This window comes from Aulonocara sp. 'chitande type north' Nkhata Bay, linkage group LG10 (genome assembly GCF_057382095.1).
Source record: "Aulonocara sp. 'chitande type north' Nkhata Bay isolate Kocher_YH1m ecotype deep benthic linkage group LG10, A_spYH_male_GT1.1, whole genome shotgun sequence".
Classification (NCBI taxonomy): domain Eukaryota; kingdom Metazoa; phylum Chordata; class Actinopteri; order Cichliformes; family Cichlidae; genus Aulonocara; species Aulonocara sp. 'chitande type north' Nkhata Bay.
The window spans coordinates 24721392-24734011 of NC_141353.1; the positions used below are offsets into that span (position 1 = coordinate 24721392).

The following is a 12620-nucleotide window of genomic DNA, read 5'->3' on the forward strand; positions in this document are numbered from 1 at the left end:
TCCTCAAAGTTTTTAAGGACACACTGCACACTATCCTAAAATATAATAGCTAATAGCTCTTACAGAATCACCTTTCTGGTGCAAAATATATATATAGTTTTATACCCAGCAGGACCAAATCCTCATAACACAGTCTCGAAAGAGGTAGAACAGGAACTGCTATAAATAACTGACTGTTGGTGTCAGTGCCTCGTGGGAAAAACAAATTGTGTGTGTGTGTGTGTGTGTGTGTGTGTGTGTGTGTGTGTGTGTGTGTGTGTGTGTGTGTGTGTGTGTGCGCGCGCGCGCAGATCTATCCATGTGAAAGTTGCTCCGGCATCCAGGTCTTGTTGTAAAGTCTACCATACAATTGCTTATCTGATATTCCTGACCCGACTTGCCGAGAAAAGTGGAGGCGTGTGTGTGCGCAGATTTGTTTGTGTGGGTGGTCACGCACTGTTGAGTTGCACTAGTGTTGTGATGAAATCAGACCCTGGTGTTTAGAAGCGCTCTGCTTGCTGAGTGGGCTGCTAGATCATTAACATCAAAAATATCAACTCCTACATAAAACTCGTCAAATGAGAATTACAGAGGACGTTTGGTTTAACCTTTAAAAGAAGGATGAATGTTTAAGGTGTCGAGGTTCCAGACTCATATTACAGTGTTGATCATTCATATACCACATTTCCAAGACAATGAACTGTCCAGTTTCTAAATGGAACTATAGCAGCCCTCGTGAGAAATCTTTGACAAGTGACTTCATAAAAGCTAAGCTGTATTCAGCTGCAACACAGGTGACACAGACTAAGCTCTCTCTCTATAGGAGTGTCTTCAGAGAGCTTATCTTTGATTCATGTTTTTCCTTTTCATCCTACTTTATAATGCGTACTCACTCAAATGTGCAATCCTATTTATCCCTATTATATATTCTTTATTTATATATGTGTATATGTATATATATGGTATATTTATGCTTATATCCTTACTCTCATTCTCCTTATTGTATCTGTAACATGCAACTTCTGTCGGTGCTGTGCTACTGGAAACTGAATTTCCCGGCGGAACCCACCCGAGGGATTAATAAAGTTTCATCTAATCTAAAGAACATTTTCAGAATTATTACAAAACACTGTCTTAGGAATACAAACAGTCAAACCAATATCTCTTGTGCACAGTTAAAGAGTGAGTTTGGCATCATTCCCACCCACACACCAAAATTTCCAATTCACTTCCACAGCTAACCAAGTGATTAAAGAGTGATTGGAGCTTTGAGGTTGTAAAATTTTTGTTTGTAAAATTTATTACCAGGGAACAAACAGCAGTAGAATGAAGCATATTTAAGATAAATCAGTAACTTTCTGTATTATTTAAACTTTACTATTGCACTGTTTAATGCTTAATAATACAAAGGTATATCTTTATTTTGAATTATAAAGTTATCATAAAGTAATTATAAAGATCCACACATGTACACACACTTTGCATCAGACAACTGTATCATTATTTGATTGCATTAATTTATGTTGATTATTTAATGAGTCAAAATGTTGTATGTAGTGTTATGTTATGCATTATATGTGTGTCATATATTCATCTTAGTATGCAGTTGGTATACATGCTCATATACAACATTAGAAGTCACGCTAAATATGTACATAGACAGACGGACAGTCAAAAAAGCAGGTTTGCCAGCTGGGATCAATAGCTCACTCTGCAGTATTGTCCTACTGGAAGTACAAACAAAGCCGTGAATGTGCTGAACTCAGTTGTCAACAGCTGGCACGTGCACACATGGAAAACATGTGTTTGTCTTTCCCAGATCAGAAACGTCCAGCACAGGACAAAGAAGGCATTGTTAGAGTGTTGATCGGGTCTAATATCTGCATGTGGGGCATTTGCTAATGATTCATTTAGAGCGGAACCAGGATCAGATGATTTAAAAGGCTAACTAGAGGCCCGGAGCAGAGTTTCCCTTCATTTAATTTATCTTTATCTCAACCAGCAGGGGTCTAGTTCCTGGTTTTAAGTGAATTTTACTTTGTTCCGGAGAAAGCCATCTTCCACATGGAACCACAACTGCATTCAATTATTTGTGTAGTAGATAAAATCTGACATTGAGATGCAAACTGTTTATCTCTGTAGGTAGTTTGTTTTCCTTAATGTCTTTTCAAGACTACTCAGATAAACTTTACTCATAAACTGGGGCTGGTTGTATAAACAGAACTCTGGTTTAAGTCTAATAAACAGCCAAACTACACACAAATATGTGTGAATTGACATTTACAGACAGCACGCATACTCCTGAAAATTAAAATTAAATTAAGTAGTGCTAGCTGAAATGTAAAAGTTTTTAACAGCACAAGGGAGAAAATGACTCTTTTTTTTTTTTAAATTGAGCCACAGCACAAATCATTTCTATGCAATGATGTGCTGCAACATTGTGATCTTGAAGGAAACCTCAAGGAAACCTCAAGAACCTTCTTTCGACATGACAGAGCACGCTTACTTCACTTCTGGTGAAAACCTACCTCCAGAAGACTTAAATGACCATTACTGAATGGCCTGCACAAAGCCCTGACTCGAATCTCATTGAAAATGTGAGGGGTGAATTTAAGACCAAGGCCCAGGCCTGAAGACCAATACAGGTGGAGGAGCTCAAAAGATCTGCCAAAGAAGAATGGGCTGGTATTATTCAGAGGAGACACGTGTGAGACTTGTTAAAAACTACAACAACAAACAGCTAAAAGGATACAAAATTGATTATTAGCATCAGGAGCGCTAATAATTTTGACTAATTTTGATTTTTGTGAAATAATTTGCTGTCGGGCTCAACTATACCAGCTGTGCTAACTGTGCACAGGAATTTATAGCACTGTCTGATGAGTAGTTTAGATTGGCTCATTTAGGTACAAAGAGTCGTCTTGGTGTCAATTTGTGTTTTTTTCTTTGTGACTTTGTAGGTAAGTTATCTGAAACTCATTTCAGTGGATAGTTGACTGTAAGCATATACATGTGTATGTTCATCAGATACTCTGTATGTGAGAAAAAGAAAGTCTGTGCCGTCCACATTTGCAAATCATCACTGAAAAAACAAAACAGTTCAATGAGTTGCCACATGATTCATGGACAGCTCCAATACAAATATAACAATGATTTGGATTAAAGTTATTTATTTACTGTCGAGCTAAGTAATAACAACATGATTAAAGAAGGGGAACAAAACTGTATGGAAAAATGCAAAATGGTCTGGTGTTTGCAAATGCTTAAAAAGGGTAACAATTTTTCCTCCTGTCTACATAAGGTAAACGTCCCCATCTCATCAAACTTTTCTAATAGCCAGCTTTAGTATCATCTAAAATCATGGTTATTGTTTTTCATCCAACTAAAACTAAACAATAACATAAACTAATCCACATGTGAACACCCCATTAACACGCTGCCATACTGTTAATATTTATGCTTGGTTTTGTAATAAGCTTAAAGTATCTGACTACCCACAATTAGTGGCTCAGGTCCTGATCTTCCATATTCCTTTGACTGCTTTACACCCAGCTGTTGCACCCCGCCTGTAAAGGAAAAAGCATGGAATTAGTTACCAAGAACTTTTCATTTGATTGTCAAATGCTGAGCAAGACAAATAAATGCTACAGGATTAGATATAAAGGAATCAAACTATTATACCGCAATACAAATATTATAATAAATGTTAGAATAAAACATTACAGAATTATAATTTATTGTTTAACTGAAAGGTCGTTTGTCAAACTTGGCCTCTCTTGCTTTCGTGCCAGCACATTGGCGGATGTACGATCCTTGTTCACTTGTAACTCAGAATTTTGGATAATCCTTTCAAAGATCCATTCGCATCTGTTTGTTATTTCCAACAACAGCAATGCACCAGATCAATTATTCATTGCCAGCATCTGGTCAGTGTGCATGTGTGTGTCCAGTAAATGTAGCCAGTTTGATGATGAATTACTTTGTAACATATCCTTTAACAACTTTCTCACGAGCTCGGCAAATTAAAACCTCAATACCGAAATGCTTTTCCAAAATGAAGTTGCATGAATTTGAGTTCAATCTGATATCCATCATATCACATTTTAGCAGCATTTTATATAAACGCTAACACCTGCTCACAATTAGCCTCTCAATCCGAACATATAGGGTTTAAAATTTTGATGTAGGAGTACTCGTGGAATAGGCATGTATGTACATCTTCAGATATAGGTAAACATAAATGTATTTTCTGTATGTTCATATCATCTTAGGTGTATAGGTCTGCAGCATTCTTTTGAGGCAGCCATGGGGCCACGGTGGTCTTTTGTTATAGCGTCATCTGTTTTTCATTTCTGACTCAGCAATATTGTTGCCACATGAATTAAGCTTCATGATTTCCTTGCAGCTTTTTGCTTCCCCATGAGGTGCTCCAGCACTGTACGTGTCACCATTGTTTCCAGCATTTGCCATTACAAAGCTCTAACCATTTTCAATGCAGGGACATACAGCTACCAAATGTGGTGTAATCTGAAAAGCAGGGTCAAACTTTTTCCCGTGAATGCGTTAAATCTGTTACCAATCAGGAGCTACATCTGCTGCAAGATTTGCTTGCAGGAATTTTTAAAATTGTGGTTTTTCTTTTAAAGCTTGCCTCATGAGATTCTGGTATTAAAATGATACATGCAGGATTTTTTTAATGAGTGCTAAGTAACTCCTAAAAAAATAGAGAACAAATCAAAGTAATGAATGCTGAAGAATATGGGGTGAAAGTAGAGGGCAGATAGTTAAGGGTTCCCTAAACAATGCGAAGACAAAGACAAGAAAAACCACCAAAAGAGAAAGAATACTCCTCCTCCTGTAGAAAGGAAAGGATAATATGGGTAACACGAACCGTCATTCACTGACAGTGATTGCTTTTATTTTTCTAGCTCTCATTCACCTTCTCCATGGTGGGAAGGGCTGGGTGTAGGTGACGTTTTTTTGGCAATCTTGGGGAAAAAAAGAACCCTCCAGCCTTTCAGTGTATGTAATTCAAGTGGTCTAACAGGAAACTAGACTCCTGCACCTCCTCCCCTAGGCACTTTATTCAGGGTATAGAAAATCGAGGCCATGACGTAAGATTTTGGCCACTCACAGAGCGTAAGATTTTGTGGCGCAATGGTTTAAACCAAGGACTTTCCCCTTGGGAGAGCTGAGCTTGAATTCAAAGTCAGCCTCGACTTATTAGGATGTGCCCTTGCTCATCTGGGGGGGAAAGGCCTATTATTAGCTTTGATTTTCACTTTGATCCACTTTTCTAACAAAATCTAACATTTGTTTTCATGTTAGCCCTGTTTGTTGTCCATCAGCTCCTGGGGAAAACATCTGGCTCTTTAGCCGCTAATTGCTCCACTATGTCCACCAGTTACATATTAACTGTCCTTTTACTGTGTGGTGTTGGGCAGGTTATGTTCTTTTGGTTTCTCAAGCTTTTCATTGCCAAAATCAGCTGTGCTGTGGATGCTGCATTTAGGAAAATAGTGAGATTGAGCCAAAGAGGAATAAAATAGTCCCTAGATTTAAAGAAAACAACTAATTTGGTTGATGATTTGTCTTATGCATGACTTGTCTCACATTACTTAAAGTCAGATCTTAGATTGAGTTATTATAATAGCTGCTAGTTGAGGACATAATATCAGATATCATTAATCCAACCTCTGGTTTTGTTGTGTTTTAAAGTTTAAATACAATTCACAGAGTTATTTTCTTTGGACATTCACACCAGTGAAAACATTCTAAGATGTGTTCTGTTAAAAAAACAACAATGATAAGAATAACAACACCTAGGGCAAAAAAAACCCTTGTTTACTAGATGTATTTATCACTTCAGAAGAACATATTTACTGGACATCTGTAGATATTTTCTGATAATAATCATAATTATTATGCTCTAACTATTAATAATGAAGGAGCTGTGTGATTGTGCAATAGCACAGATGACAAAAATCTCCCAGACTGCAGAGAAAAAAAACAGGTGGAGGAAAACAGCTCATGATTGCATCACTGCTCATCTTACCTGCTTCCCCTCAGGTACTTCTTAGCTTTGTAAAGAAAATAAGAGAGTAAATAGATTTGCAGTGATTTGAAAAGGCTTCTTTGACTCTGCAGTGGGTACATCAAAATGATGACCATCCAGGGAGGAAAGAACAGAGAGATGGCAGGTCTTTGTAGTTTGACTCAGATTTACTGCAGACGGGCTTTGAAGAAGATGTCAGCCTGCTGATTTGCTCAATAAATCTACAGCCGTCTCGGCCTTTCTTGGTTTTTGGTTAGTCATCCTTTGATGTGCCCTTGATAGCAAGTAAAGAGCAGTCTGTGAATGCTGTTTGGTCAAACATTTCAGAATATCAGTACTCTGTTTACAAATGTATGGACATGTATTGGTGATAACCATGAATGGCTATCACCAATACATGGTTTGATTTTTTTTGTGAAACCAATGAGTACAATATCTTAGGAATACCTTGATTCAGATTTGCCATAAAATGATGGATGAACTGATTCAAACTCGGTGGTTCAAGGGTCAAAATTCAAGGTTGTTATCACTTCACAAAACACACTGTGGCCTTAACTCAAAAATTCTCTCATCATTATAATAAAGAAGCAGAAGGTTATTATGATCTCATATCTGCTCTTGTCTTTTGAATCTGTCATATAAGGTGAACCTGCAGGAAATACTGTCTGGCTCTAATATCCGCCTGGATTCAGGAATGAACTGGTCAGAATTTTGTTAAAAGCAGTATTTTGTAATTAGGTTTTGTTTTGACTCATTCTGACTTTTTGTTTCTACTTTTACTTTTTACTTTTAGTTTTCTTTTTAATTTGTTTCAGTCTGAGTTTAGAACTTTTGAAGTTTTACTGTATTTGGGGCATATGCCAGATGCAAGATTTAGGAAAATCAGTATAAATACTCCATTAAAAACACAGAAGTTCTTAAGAGCAGTTGACTTGCAGACTTATAGACATCCAAACTCTCAGTAAACATGTGAACAAAGCCTCATCAGGCAATTTAAGATGATACATTTTTACCAAATTACCATAGTAAAACTATTTCCTGTATTTACAATTTTTAGTTTTTTTGTTTTTTCCATGTTGACAAACTCCAGACAGTTTTCAGATGTTTAAATTATTTATTTATCAGTTAACTGTAACTAAAAGTAAAGGTTCACAAAATGTGTTTATAGCTTTAACTCAAAATCCATATGTTATACAGTTACTAGGTCACTGTGACCTTAGATCTGTGCCTCTCCTGAGAATGTCAGACATTATTGTAGGAAATTGTGTGTGGGACAAATGTCTGACGGGACTCAATAATGAAGTAATTATTTTGACTAAGATGTTTGGCCTTAAATAATTTGCATGTTAGTTATGCTCAAAAGTTTCTTAAATAATTCTTTAAATCTCAATAGAATAATATATTCAAATGTTCTGTGAAACATAATAGCAATCAATCAAAATACCTTCCTTTTCTCAAGGAAGTCCAATGAATTCATGTTTCTTTAACGTTCCTCTCACGCGCTCTCACGCGTTCTCCTGTTCTCTCTTGTTAAAACAATCACACACCTTGCATCATTACGATCTGCATACATTCAGGTTTTCACAACTCTGTTACATCACAGCAGCTCATTGTGCAAAGTTTACACAGGCTTGCAGAAACAGTCACAAAATACCTGATGCTGAGCTGCATTTGTGCTGACATCAGTGCCACTTTGTTACACAGTAACCAGGATAGGCTGGTGTCTGATTCAAGGTGACTCAGATTTTCAGACAGAGCTCCACATGTCTACAGTTGTCTAAAACACACATTCCCAGGAATGTCTATGAGATCATCCCCTCTGCAGCAGAAAAATCATAGTCTAGCTCAGTGACTCACTTTGTAATTGGCTGGGGACATGAACGAATCAGAAAGTGGGGCAGAGAGGATACTAGTATATCCATTGACAGATGGGAGAGATCCTTTCCGCTAGTGAGGCATTCAAGTTACAGCATAACATCTTTTCTTGCTACTCTATGACACTCAGGCTACACAGAATTTTTTGGAGGACCCAGATAAGCAAGTTATTGGCTGGTCTTAGTTTTAGGTGCACGCACAGATTATCCTTCAACGACCTAAAGGCAAGGATATTTTGTGAACTTCCCCAAAAGCTGTTTTGTTTTGCCAGCAAATATCAACAGATGCCTACCTCAACCATATCAAATCAAACAGCTCTTGGATGGATTATCTTAAAAATCTTTTCCTTGGCATCAGATCCAAACATCAGTCTATCCAATATTTTGGTTAACATGTTACCTGTTAAGAATTTGGTTTTTAATAACTGTGAAAATTACAGTTACACTCTGATATGTTAAGCTCAAGCGTATCCTAATAGATAGCTTCTCACAGGTTTAGACATTTTAAACAGAGTTTCTAGACTGACTTGGTTATTGTGTATTTTTAAGCATGTATGTTCAAAGTAACTGAAAGATTATATGCATGAAAAAGCAAATCATTTACAGTAGCAATTACTTAGAGCAATGCTAACGTTAAAGCTTGGTACAGTTATAACTATAATTTGTTGGACAAAGATACATTTTTGTTTGTTTGTGTCTCTGTGAACCAACACAGAAGATTTTAAATCAAAGATGTCTATATGTGATCAAAGAGCAGACTTTCAGCTTAAATTCGAGGGGTTTTATTTTTTAAAAAGTCCTTTAATTGTTAAGGAATTACAGCCATTTTTACACACACAGTGTCCTTTTCAGGGGCTCAAAATGAATTGGACAATTGACTGACTGCGTGACAGCACGACCAGGTGAGGCTCAATCCCTTTTTATTTCAATGGCAAATGAAGAAGACATAATATCAGAAGTTTATTGAAACTGCTGAATTTGCATTTTATAGCTTTTAATTTCAAGTGATGTCAATGCAAATTAGGGAGGCCATTAAAATATTACAAAGTAAACCTATCAGAGAAACAGCAAAATATTTAGGAGTGGTTAAATGAAATATGGTATATTTGTAAAAAGAATGATTGCAGTGACCAGCTCAGTAACACCAAAAGCCCCGAAAGGCCACAGAAGACAACCAAAGTGCATAATCCTATTCAAGTGGTTAAGAAAAACAACTTCATAACATCTAACCAAGTGAAGTGGAGGAGGTAGGCGAATTGTGGTCAAGGTGAACAATCATGAGACGCCCTCCTAAATGTAAATACAGAGAGTTTACAACGAGGTAGAAACCACTGTTTACACTCAAGAATAACAACACCAGATTAGACCAAGCCAGAAAACATATGAAAGAGTCTGCACAGTCTCTCTCTTTGTGTAAATGAAGCCCAGACCTTGTACCAGACTGATATAAAAGTTTGGAGGAGAGAAACAGTCTGCCAAACATGGTGGAGACAATGTTACGGGCATGTGCATGTAAGGCATGCCTTCCTCTCCACTCAGATTCAGCCACATGCTGCACGACTGATCAGACGATGCTTCACAGTGTTAAAGGATAATGACGGAGAGCGTAAACGCAACCCAAAAATTTCTCAAGGCAAAGAAATGGGATATTCTTCAATGGTCAAGTCAGTCACCTGATCTCAACTCAGCAGAGCATGCTTTTAGTTATTAAATCCAAAACTGAATGCTGAGAGACCCACAAACAAGTAAAAGAAACAGTAAAGCCTTGGTAGGTTGTAGGATTCAGGTAGTCACAACGCAAAGACTGCAAATGAAGAAACTAAAACTAAGAATGAAAAACAATCCTTAAATTAAAAATGACGTTAGTTTGTTCAGTTAATCTGACAATTGGAGCCTGTGTATAAAAAGGGCTGTAATTCCTAAACAGTTAGTGGAAAATGTTTGTTAAACCCCCTAACTTGAAGCTGAAAGTTTGCACACATATTGACTGATTTAAAATCCTCTGTGGTGGGATACAGAGGCAATACAAAATGTGTCTTTGTCCAACAAATTATGCCTTAAACTAGTGTACTAAGAATGGCATGTATAACTGTAACTCATACAAATGGAAAAGAGTCCCTACTAAAGAAGCAGTTGAGAACAGAAAGTGGCAGATGAATAAAGACTTACCTTTTGTTACTTTCATTGAGGTAGAGGGAGTAGAAGTGAATGAATGACAAGTCAAACACATTTAGCTGATAATGGAATGCACACTATATTCACTCCATTAACATTTGCACAAACACTGCCTCGTATGTGACATATCACCACTGGAAGTCTCCACACGCAGCAGCCACGACACCCAGCATCGTCCCCTCCCACTCTCTCTGCTATGGACCGGGCGAAGGCGGGCACGGCAGCCCGTCGTCCTACGTCAGAAGCGGCTTTGTTATTTAAACCTGAATCAAGCGAAGAGGAAAGTTTTCAGAGCCGGGGCAGCGTTGCCTAGCAGCTAGGCATAGGACTGTGGCTAGTTCACGTTCCCTGTTTTCATCCGTATATCGAGGAACCACGGACACTTCCCCGTCTCAGCCTGCCTGTCATTTATCTGATATTCTCTCACAGTCTTTTTGGCAATCATGACCCAGACCGTGACACTCAAGGGACCCTCACCGTGGGGTTTTCGGCTGGTTGGAGGACGGGATTTCAGCACCCCGTTAACTGTCTCCAGGGTAGGTAGTAATTTTGTCGTCTCTTGCGTCTGCGTGTTTATCCATTCATTGAGCTATGGGAACAGACAGGGGATATTTGGCTGCTTTAAGTGAAGTAGGAAAATAAATAAATAAATAAATAAATAAATAAATAAATATAAACTGAGTCAGGTTGGAAGTTGCTCAATGAATTAATCTTAACAGGTCTCAGAGGTCTGCTAGCCCTAACGCCAGTGTATAAACGGGAGCTTTACTCTCAAAGCAGACAGATGGGGGCGTCTAATTTCTGGCAGCTGAAATTGCCAGTACGGTTTAGTGAGTCATTGCAGTTGGCCGAACAACACTTATCGACGTTCAAAATCATCAGTCTCAACATAAACAGAACGACACAACACAGGGATATATTTATATAGTTTAGAAAAGGTGTTTTATAATTTGAATGAAACTAAGGCTAACTAATGCTAGTGAACCTATCCTTCATAGTAATATAAACTCTGTGACTTAAATACTTAATACTTATAAATAATTATAAACTATTCTACATTTGGATAACCTGGCAACAACTCAACTGGTTTTAGTTTTTTTCTTTTCTTTTATTAACCTTTTTTTTTTTTTTTTTTAAAGAAATGGCATTTGTGTTAGTTTTAAAATATATAATATTACACTATATTAATAAATCTTAATTAATCACTATTAATATTATTTATGGTAGTACCAGAACCAGTAGATGTATTGTTGATAGTAATCACAAAACCTCCTGAACTTTCCTGACCTTCACAATATGGGTCAGGAGTCAGTGTGCTGGCAGTTTGATCTGGCAGTAGCCAAAGGTTCTTCTCGGCCAGGATAAACACAGCCCGGTCCTGCTGCAGGCCTTACAGAAGGGACGGAGGGGAGGCGCTGACATTTGTTTTTCATCAGAGCTCATTGGTGTTGCTGAGGGATTCCAGGTGTTGTGCTCAGCTGTACCACCAGGCCTAAAACTACCCTTTAACTACAGACCTGCAGCACCTCAGACAAGAGGTTCACCTTTTAGATTTATGACGGCTGATAAACAACTTTGAGAGAAGAAGATGAACTCCCGAAGGTGACCCAAAGCGCTCTTTTTAAACCTAATAAAATATTATGTTTTTTAAAAAAAAGTTGTAATACAATGATGTGGCATGCTTCGACTCAGAGGGTGTCGTAAAACCTCGAGAGGTTTACTTGCTAACTTGACGCTTTTGACTCTGCAAACAACCTTAAAAGGTAGTTGAACTCTGCAGCTTAAACAAAAAATAGACATCAATCATGATATCAGCCTATATATCAAATATATAATATCTTCAGGAATCATCAAGTTTACTGTCTCTTTGTCTCTTTTCAAACTAGTGTAGTGGCCAAGGCAATAATTGTTTTGGGAAGAATGAGAGTTAACAAGCCTGTTGCAACCTCCTTGAGTTGTTTAGAATATTTCAATGGCATCTCAGGCTTTCCGATGCATGCCTAACTTCTTAAATAATTTGTTCAGCAAGCAAGTTGTGGTTTCAGGGTAATTAATCACACAATTTCTCACCAGATTAATCTGTGCGTGTATATGTGGGTGCCAGTGTTAAAAGCATGGCATGCATTGTGAAAGAGTTTCATAACTCTGCGGTGATGGCATCAGTAAAATTAATTGCAGGTTATATTTTACAGAAAGAGATGGCAATAAAAAACTGTGCTCACATGGAAGAGCTGCAGCAACAGCAATAGGGGATTTTTGAGTAACTCCAAAAACTTGGCTTGATATTTAGACAAGGAAGCAGCTGCTGAGATGTAAGCATATTTAGCCAAATATGTAATATCAGAGGCCTAAATACAAAGTGATTTGGCTGAAAGTCTCGTCATTACACTGCCACTTAAAGACCTTTATTTGCTTCTTGCCGGTCATTACAAACTCCTTCAATGTCCAATTGACACTGGCTTTAAACATAAGGAAAAAAAAGTGTTTTAATAACAGAACTTGATCCTTCAAATTCAGAGTGATGTAAAAACCAGAAA

At 37.6% G+C, this 12620-nt stretch overlaps 2 protein-coding genes across 4 annotated transcripts in view; one reads left to right on the plus strand and one right to left on the minus strand.

The window, feature by feature from the left end:
• The window catches only part of LOC147320958 (prolyl 4-hydroxylase subunit alpha-2-like), a 47562-nt gene extending 37242 nt beyond the window's left edge, over nt 1–10320 (minus strand). The window contains exons 1-2 of one of the 3 annotated variants that reach the window (XR_015131301.1): nt 10078–10320; nt 3478–3545 (exon numbers count right to left, since the gene is read on the minus strand). Coding sequence is in view for 2 of the 3 variants with exons in the window: in XM_086309241.1 (XP_086165367.1) it covers nt 3478–3545; nt 10078–10138 (129 nt within the window). In the remaining variant the exon portion in view is untranslated. The remainder of the gene's footprint in view (nt 1–3477; nt 3546–10077) is intronic. The other 2 variants (XM_086309241.1, XM_086309240.1) reach the window with 2 other exon arrangements.
• Nucleotides 10321–10349: 29 nt separating this feature from the next.
• pdlim4 (PDZ and LIM domain 4) overlaps nt 10350–12620 on the plus strand; it is a 47202-nt gene continuing 44931 nt past the window's right edge. Inside the window, exon 1 of the mRNA XM_086309244.1 lies at nt 10350–10619. Within this exon, the coding sequence (XP_086165370.1) occupies nt 10527–10619 (93 nt within the window). The 5' untranslated portion in view covers nt 10350–10526. The remainder of the gene's footprint in view (nt 10620–12620) is intronic.